The following is a 9393-nucleotide window of genomic DNA, read 5'->3' as shown; positions in this document are numbered from 1 at the left end:
TCACATATCTATTCGATAAAATATCCACCGGGACAATTGGTTTCTCATAAGAAGCAATTGGAAAAATGGCTACTTCTGTACTTTACGCAAGATTTTCTGCGGGAGCCATCATGTGACCACTTGCTCAATGTGGTCCCTTACGGCTATTCTTCAACATAAATGCGTAAAAAGACGTCACAATGCTGTAGACACCTGGGGGAATACGTAGAAAGCGTAAGCTCATTCGTAGCCATATAAGGAGCCATATAAGGAGTCATTGGCATGCAGGGCTTTCAAAATATGGGGCACTTCCTGGTTGGATTTTTATCTGGGTTTCGCCTGTAACATCAGTTCTGTTGCACTCACAGACAATATCTTTGCAGTTTTGGAAACGTCAGAGTGTTTTCTATGCAAAGCTGTCAATTATATGCATAGTTGAGCATTGTGTCGTGACAAAAGTTTTTTTAATCCAAAAATGAAAATACTGCCCCCTAGTTACAAAAGGATAACAGGAGCCAGGTGCCTGATATATTCTACACAACTTCAACTACTGACCGCTGGAGCGCCCGGGGGATGGGACCAGCTCTGTGCCAACAACCAACGATAGGCTGGGTGAGTCTAAACCACGCCCAGTCTCTACTCTGACAGGCCGGCTCAGAAGCAGGAACTATTTCTGCCAAGAGTATATTATAATATCTTTGTCAGGAACAAGTCAGTTCTCTGTTTGCCCTGAGAGGTGGGACAGAGAGCCTGTATATACGAAAATTGCATTTACCACTTATTGCTTAGCTAATAAAAAATACATAGTATACAATCGGTGATTCAGTGTCATACTTATCCTGATACCAGATTCGAATTGACGCAACCTTAACAGTTCCCATAATGTCGCTAGAAAAAACACCTATTGGATTGAACATGAATCGTCGTTAGTAAACCCCTGGTCCCGTATTGAAGGGGACCCTGTCTGTGCTTGGAAGTGAACATTCTTGTTAGAAAACCGCTAGCTTTGCATTCGATGTTAAGCTAACAAAGAAAGAGCAGCAAGCAATTTTCGTTTGTCACAGACAAATCCCGCGCTTTGCGGGATTCCCGTGTGATTTCAGCTTTCAGGGCAAAACCCTGTATATTGGGCAAGGGAAGTCCCGCCTTTGCTGGAATCCCTTGTGAGTTAATAACAATCATCAGATTAATGCAAGTAATGTCATGACACTAGTATTTACAGAACAACTGGTTCCGAGAGATAGGATCAGGACCTGCAACTGTAACAAAAAGGAAAATTGCAGTTTAGCCATTATTAAATTAATGCTATGTATTGTCCTTTTTTATGTATTTATTTATGTAATTCTGTACCTGTCTATTAATGTTATGTATTATGTCATTTTATCTTGTTCTGTCCTTCAGCTGTAATTGTTGTTTTTTTTTCTTTCTTTTTTAAAAATCTTTATTTAACTAGGCAAGTCAGTTAGGAAATAAATCTTATTTTCAATGAAAGCCTAGGAACTGCCTTGTTCAGAGGGCAGAATGGCAGATTTGTACCTTTTCAGCTCGGGGATTTGATCTTGCAACCTTTCGATTACTAGGTTAACACTCTAACCACTAGGCTACCTGCCGCAATAGGTAGCCTATTCCTACATTTTCATGTTTCCCTTTTTAAAGTTCATCATTCATCAAGGATGATTGTGTCTGACTCCTACCCGCTCAAGGTATGTGGTTCTTTGGATTTTGTTTGAGTGACCACTTGGACTTGAGACAATGTTTAGAACTTGGCTAACTGGAGGGTCAGTTTTGTCTTGTGTTATGATTTGGCTAGTAGTTAAGGCCCTTATATACTACGTGAGCTCTGGCTAGGAGCTAAGGCCCTTTTATAATAGGTGAGCTCTGAATAGTAGCTTTGTTGGACAAGATGTGCTCTGGCATGTAGCTGTAGCACCTGTTGGACTAGGAGAGCTCTGGCTTGTAGCTGTAGCCCTTGTAGGACTAGGTGAAATCTGGCTAGCAGCTGTAGCCCCTTTTGGACTAGGTGAGCTCATGCCAGAAGCTGTGGCCCCCCATTGGACGAGGTGTGCTCTGGCTAGTAGCTGTAGCCCTGTTGGACGAGGTGATCTCTGGCTAGTAGCTGTAGCCATGTTGGACTAAGAGAACTCTGGCTTGTAGCTGTAGCCCTGGTTGGAATAGGTGAGCTCTGGCTAGTAGCTAAAGCCATGGTTGGACTAGGTGAGCTATGAATAGTAGCTATAGCCCCTGTTGGACTAATTGTGCTCTAGCTAGTAGGGGTTGCCCCTGTTGGACTAGATGAGCTCTGGCTAGTAGCGGTTGCACTTGTTGGACTAGGTGTGCTCTGGCAAGTAGCTGTTGCGCCTGATGGACTAGGTGAGCTCTGGCAAGTAGCTGTAGCACTTGTTGGACTAGGAGAGTTCTGGCTTGTAGCTGGAGCCCTTGTAGGACTAGGTGAAATCTGCCTAGCAGCTGTAGACCCTGTTGGACAAGGGGTGCTCTGTCTAGCAGCTGTAGCCCCTGTTGGACTAGGTGAGCTCTGGCTAGACGCTAAAGCCCTGTTGGACTAGGTGAGCTCTGGCTAGTAGCTAAAGCCACGGTTGGAATAGTTGAGCTATGACTAATAGCTGTAGCCCAGTTGGACTAATTGAGCTCTAGCTAGTAGCGGTTGCCCTTGTTGGACTAGGTGTGCTCTGGCAAGTAGCTGTTGCCCCTGATGGACTAGGTGAGCTCTGACTGGTGGCTGTAGGCTCTCTTGGACTAGGTGAGCTCTGGCTAGTAGCTGTTGCCCCTGTTGGACTAGGTGAGCTCTCTAGTAGCTGTTGCCCCTGCTGGACTAGGTGTGCTAAGTCTGGTGGCTGTATTCCCTGTTGGACTAGGTGAGCTCTCTTTGGTAGCTGTAGCCCCTGTTGGACTAGGTGAGCTCTGGCTGGTAGCTGTAGCCCCTGTTGGACTAGGTGAGCTCTGGCTAGTAGCTGTAGCCCCTGTTGGACTAGGTGAGCTCTGGCTGGTAGCTGTAGCCCCTGTTGGACTAGGTGAGCTCTGGCTAGTAGCTGTAGCCCCTGTTGGACTAGGTGAGCTCTGGCTAGTAGCTGTAGCCCCTGTTGGACGAGGTGTGCTCTGGCTAGTAGCTGTGGTCCCTTTTGGACTATTGGAGCGCAGATGCTATCAGCTAGCTGCTATCCTATCTTTTTGAACAGTTATTGGCAACGAGCCTATGGACCAATGTCAGGAACCAATTTTAGGAACTCAGTCGGTGTCTCAACTTACTGCTGAGAGTTATTATAATAGAATGCACGAGGTGCAATTTCAAAATTTGGTTGTGCATCAGCAGTCACTCAATTAGCCCATGTCAGCAATTTTTTTAGATTGGCCAGCTGTCTAAACTCGTAATAATCATGGTTGAATTACCGACCAGGATCGACCCATTGATCATCAGTTATCATACTAAAACTTCAAACATTTTCCTCCACAGTCTGGGAAAATCTTTGGAAATGCAGGAAATGAGCTGTAAATCTGCACATTTTTCTCTCCGCCCTATGGCAAAATGAGTAGAATTGCAAGAAATGAGTTATACAATTGTAAAATCTTCTCTTCGCCCCATGGCAAAAACTGTGGATTTGCATTACACAGCCATCCTAAAAACCCAAATCTGATCATTATTCATATTCAATATTTTTTTCTGACTGTCCACACTCAGTTTTACATATGAGATTTGTGCATTCACACGGATGTAGCCTCTGAAGTAGCACACAGATGTAGCCTCTGAAGAAGCACACAGATGTAGCCTCTGAAGTAGCACACAGATGTAGCCTCTGAAGTAGCACACAGATGTAGCCTCTGAAGTAGCACACGGATGTAGCCTCTGAAGTAGCACACAGATGTAGCCTCTGAAGAAGCACACAGATGTAGCCTCTGAAGTAGCACACAGATGTAATGCTCGTTTCGTGTCACTGTTCCTCTACATTTGGGGGTGATTGTCATGGTAATGGCAGGTCATGTGCAAAATAAATACTTAAGATAAAAAAAATGGATGTGAGTGTCCAGACTAAGGTCTAGATGCTTGAAATTCAAAATATGAAACACCGAAATTGTATCAGAATTGAGTGCCACGTATGAATTTGGAATTAAAAACATCAGATTCAATGTGGTTGTTGCTTAGCACCTCTGCTTAGCACCTCTGCTTAGCACCTCTGCTTAGCACCTCTGCTTAGCACCTCTGCTTAGCACCTCAACTGAGTGCCAGACATAATTTGCAAATCGATTCTACATGTAGAAACAGGAGAAAATGACATTTGTCAGTCGCCACCCTAAAAAACACAGCACCTTCAGCAATCGAATGAATGGCAAATGAACGGCAGACGTCAATCGGTGTGATTCCACTAGGTTGAATTAACGTTGTTTCCACGTCATTTCAACCCATGAAATCTATGTGATGACATTGAATCAACGTGAAGAACTGATTGGATTTGCAAAACGTAGTCAATGTAAAAAAAACTTTATCTAAATCTAATGACACGTTGTTTTTTCGATTTCACATTGAGTTCACGTTTGTTTTACAACTCAATCAAATCAAAACTAGACGTTGACCTGACATCTGTGCTCATTGGAATGTGTTTTCTTCTTAAAATGACAATTAGTTATGTCAAACAAAAGTATGCCGAACAAAAATATATATGTAAAGTGTTGGTCGCATGTTTCATGAGCTGAAATAAAAGATCCCAGAAATGTTCCATATGCACAAAAAGCTTATTTCTCTCATGTTCTGCTCAAATTTGTTTACATGCTTGTCAGTGTGCATTTCTCCTTTGCCACGATAATCCATCCACCTGACAGGTGTGGCATATCGAGAAGCTGATTAAATAGCATGATCACTACACAGATGCACCTTGTGCTGGGGACAATAAAAGGCCACTAAAATGTACAGTTTTGTCACACAACACAATGCCACAGATGATTCAAGTTTTGAGGGATTGCAGGAATGTCCACCAGAGCTGTTACCAGATAATGGAATGTTAATTTCTCTACTATAAGTCACCCTAACATCGTTTTAGAGAATTTAGCATTACGTCCAACCTGCCTCACAACTGCAGACTACGTATATGGCATCGTGTGGGCAAATGGTTTGTAGTGATGTCAACGTTGTGAACAGAGTGCCGCATGGTGGCAGTGGGGGTATGGTATGGGCCGGCATAAGCTACAGACAATGAACACAATTGCATTTTATCGATGGCTCTTTTGGAAATGACCTTTAATGAATGGGGCACTGCCAAATGCGCTCCACAGATTGAATGCTGCCCTTTTTGCGCAAATTCCAAACATATCGCTGAGCGTGTTAGGATAGAACTGGTTTCCATGGGTTTGATGCCATTCCACTCACTCCATTCCAGACATTATTATAAGCTGCCCTCCCCTCAGCAGCCTGCACTGATGCCTACGGTGGAGGCGCATGTGAACGCACAAATCTAGGGCAGAGTAGTGAGAGGAAGGGACTGGTTCCATTATCGTGACCCCTGGCGGATATACTGCAGAATCTAGAAAATATATTATTGGGTATGCAAGTGTTCAAACCCAGATCCTAAATATTTATTGAAGAACTGAACATTAAACATGGGGAACTGCAAGGCAAACAGACACGTGAAGGCAAAAGCATAGATCTTGTTTGGAAATGTAATTGGGCTGATATTTTGTATGTAAATATATATTTACAGTTGAAGTCGGAAGTTTACATACACCTTAGCCAAAAACATTTAAACTCCGTTTTTCACAATTCCTGACATTTAATCCTAGTTAAAATTCCCTGTCTTAGGTCAGTTAGGATCACCACTTTATTTTAAGAATGTGAAATGTCAGAATAATAGTAGAGAAAATGATTTCTTTCAGCTTTTATTTCCTTCATCACATTCTCAGTGGGTCAGAAGTGTACATACACTCAATTAGTATTTGATAGCATTGCCTTTAAATTGTTTAACTTCAGTCAAAGTTTTGGGTAGCCTTCCACAAGCTTCCCACAATAAGTTGGGTGAATTTTTCATACCTCTTGACAGAGCTGGTGTAACTGAGTCAGGTTTGTAGACCTCCTTGCTCGCACATGCTTTTTCAGTTCTGCCCACAAATGTTCTATGGGATTGAGGTCAGGGCTTTGTGATGGCCACTCCAATGCCTTGACTTTGTTGTCCTTAAGCCATTTTGCCACAACTTTGGAAGTATGTTTGGGGTCATTGTCCATTTGGAAGACCCCATTTGCGACCAAGCTTTATCTTCCTGACTGATGTCTTGAGATGTTGCATCAATATTATCCACAGAATTTTCCTCCCTCATGATGCCATCTATTTTGTGAAGAGCACCAGTCCCTCTTACAGCAAAGCACCCCCACAACATGATACTGCTAACCCTGTGCTTCACGGTTGGGATGGTGTCTTCGGCTTGCAAGCCTCCCCCTTTTTTCTCCAAACATAACGATGGTCATATATGGCCAAACATTTATATTTTTGTTTCATCAGACCAGAAGAAAATTATCCTAAAAGTACGATCTTTGTCCCCATGTGCAGTTGCAAACTGTAGTCTGGCTTTTTTTATGGCGGTTTTGGAGCAGTGGCTTCCTTCTTGCTGAGCGGCCTTTCAGGTTATGTCGATATAGGAGGATATAGATACTTTTGTACCGGTTTCCTCCAGCATCTTCACAAGGCCCGTTGCTGTTGTTCTGGGATTGATTTGCAGTTTTCACCAAAGTACATTTATCTCTAGGAGACAGAACACATCTCCTTCCTGAGCGGGTGACGCCTGCTTCATCCCATGGTGTTTATACTTGCATACTATTGTTTGTACAGATGAACGTGGTACCTTCAGGCGTTTGGAAATTGCTCCCAAGGATGAACCAGACTTGTGGAGGTCTATAATGTTTTCTGAGGTCTTCGTTGATTTCTCTTGATTTTCCCCTTGATGTCAAGCAAAGAGGCACTGCGTTTGAAGGTAGGCCTTGAAATACAGCTACAGGTACACCTCCAATTGACTCAAATTGATGTCAATTAGCCCATCATAAGCTTCTAAATCCATGACATCATTTTCTGAATTGACTCAAATGATGTCAATTAGCCCATCATAAGCTTCTAAATCCATGACATCATTTTCTGGAATTTTCTAAGCTGTTTAAAGGCACAGTCAACTTTGTGTGTAAATTTCTGACCCACTTCAAAAGTGAAATAATGTCTGTAAACAATTGTTGGGAAAATTAGTGGTGTCATGCACAAAGTAGATGTCCTAACCGACTTGCCAAAACTATAGTTTGTTAACAAGAAATTTGTGGAGTGGTTGAAAAACACGTTTTAATGACTCCAACCCAAGTGTATGTAAACTTTCGACTTCAACTGTAAGAACACCTCTAAAACACCTTGTTCACACTTTTAGGTAAGGAGTATCAGCCGAAGGTAGTGACCAGGGCCCAGTTTCCCAAAAACATCTAAATAGTTCTTACGATTAACTTAGCCATAAAATGGTTTTGGGAAACTGGGCCCCGATCACTTATCTGACTGACATTCAATACAGAGTATGCTGTCAAGCATGGTCTTAAAGTGTGTCCTAGAATTACCACCACCCGACAGTATATCAAGTCTAATTGGTGTGATATACACATTAATAATTATTATAGGCAGAAGGTCTGAGACAATATACACTGACTGGTTGGTTGCCACTGATATCCACTATGGCGCAGAGACTGAGAGACGTGTCGGTCTCATGTTTGGGACTATGGGTAAGTGCTTTAAAAAAAAAAAAATCAAGTCAAGCACCAAAGCACACAAAAAAAGCCTTCAGCATTATCAAAGTCTAAAATATTAAATGATCATCTAATTTTCTATTGCACTTGAAGATTATTTCTTTACATAAAATATACATGTATAAAAGTGACGGAATACGCATATATATGTACAGTATGTTTAATATTGTTCCCCATTACTTTAATTAATCTCTTTGACAGACTGTTCCTTGGTATTTATTAAGTACACACTGTATGATAACTCACTATAATTCCAAAAGAAGGGGAATTGGCAGTATCGACTTAGTCTGGATGTCCCTTAACTTAATTGTTCATGAGAGACTGTTTGGCAAAGCCTTTTCTCCAAGAAGATATCCACAGCTTGTTTTTAGTTTAAATCATTCCCGAAGAGCAAAAAATAACAAATTGTCTTCTTTAGGAGCTATTAGTGTGAGAACTCCCCCATTCCTCCTTTGCTCTTCTCCTCATTCTCCCCCAGCACCAAAATATCTTCCCTTTATTTCTGCAGTCTGATGAGAGGGGTGATAAGGGGGTGTTGAGGGAGGGGTGCAGAGGTCCTTTTTGGACAGTGCTTGAGGGAGGGAGTGGACTGTTCCATTCTCCCCAACTGCATGGAGGTTCAGAAGTGAGGGTCCCTGCACACACAGCACCACACAGACATACACACCCTTACAGGAAACACACAGGGCCAACCTCCAGGTGGTAGTGTGATCCGAGAGTGGTCTTGGGTAAGTTATAGATGTTAACCACAGGGAGCAGGTTAGGATCCTGGGTGTGGAACACAAAATGTGTGTGGTGCCAGTGTCCATCCTTCATCTGTAATAGAGAAACAAAGAAGTCAAAGTAAAAGAGTTTCAGATTTTATGATTGATATGTCATTATTCTATTACTGTTCATAGTGCAGAAAATGGAAGTTGAGAGACTGGAGTAAGAAGAAGTAGCCCCTTTCTGATAGCCTCACAGATCTCACATATACAGACCAGGTAATGGTCAAATACACTCCCCTCCATATGCATTTGGACAGTGAAGCTAAAAGATGTGGCTCTATACTCCAGTATTTTTTATTTGAATTCAAATGTTTTATATTAGGCGACAGATTGTCACCCTTTTATTTGAGAGTATTTTCATACATATCTGTAAGCACATTATGTATCTAGTCCTCACATGTGAAGAATTCACAAGTATTTGGACAAATTCAATTAACCCAGGATTCCTGAAATGTGACACCTGTGTTATGTTGACTGTAGTGATAGAGGAAGAATTTACTGACTTACTGTATGCACTTGTGAAAAGTGTAAACAACTAGTTTCCTAAAAAGACCAGATCATTGAACACCTAGAGAGAGGAAAAGGATCCTAAAAGAACATCACGCTCTGGCTAAGAAGACTTCAAGATTGCATGCTGTTTTTGATGTGACAATTTTAAATGACTGAGAGGGTAATACAGGGTACTCTATGAGATTGGAATCCTCTGCAGTTGCTTCTGAGGATTATACCTTGGACCACTTTCCTGTATTAACACATCCCACCGACGAAAACCAGAGGACTACTGCGTCTTGCTCTACACCATCAGAGGCAAAGTGGAATCGAGTTAGAGTAAAGAGAGGAGGAACATTCCAACATATTCTTCCTCTGCCCTTTCGTCCA

General features: G+C 42.1%; 1 protein-coding gene across 1 annotated transcript in view; it reads right to left on the bottom strand.

The window, feature by feature from the left end:
* Positions 1 to 5517: 5517 nt before the first annotated feature.
* The window catches only part of col27a1a (collagen, type XXVII, alpha 1a), a 172596-nt gene continuing 168720 nt past the window's right edge, over positions 5518 to 9393 (bottom strand). The window contains exon 57 of the mRNA XM_052500505.1: positions 5518 to 8563. Coding sequence (XP_052356465.1) covers positions 8417 to 8563 — 147 coding nt within the window. The 3' untranslated portion in view covers positions 5518 to 8416. The remainder of the gene's footprint in view (positions 8564 to 9393) is intronic.

The sequence above is a fragment of the Oncorhynchus keta genome, unplaced genomic scaffold, assembly GCF_023373465.1.
Source record: "Oncorhynchus keta strain PuntledgeMale-10-30-2019 unplaced genomic scaffold, Oket_V2 Un_contig_1083_pilon_pilon, whole genome shotgun sequence".
NCBI lineage: Eukaryota > Metazoa > Chordata > Actinopteri > Salmoniformes > Salmonidae > Oncorhynchus > Oncorhynchus keta.
This window is presented reverse-complemented; position numbering and strand designations above follow the sequence as displayed.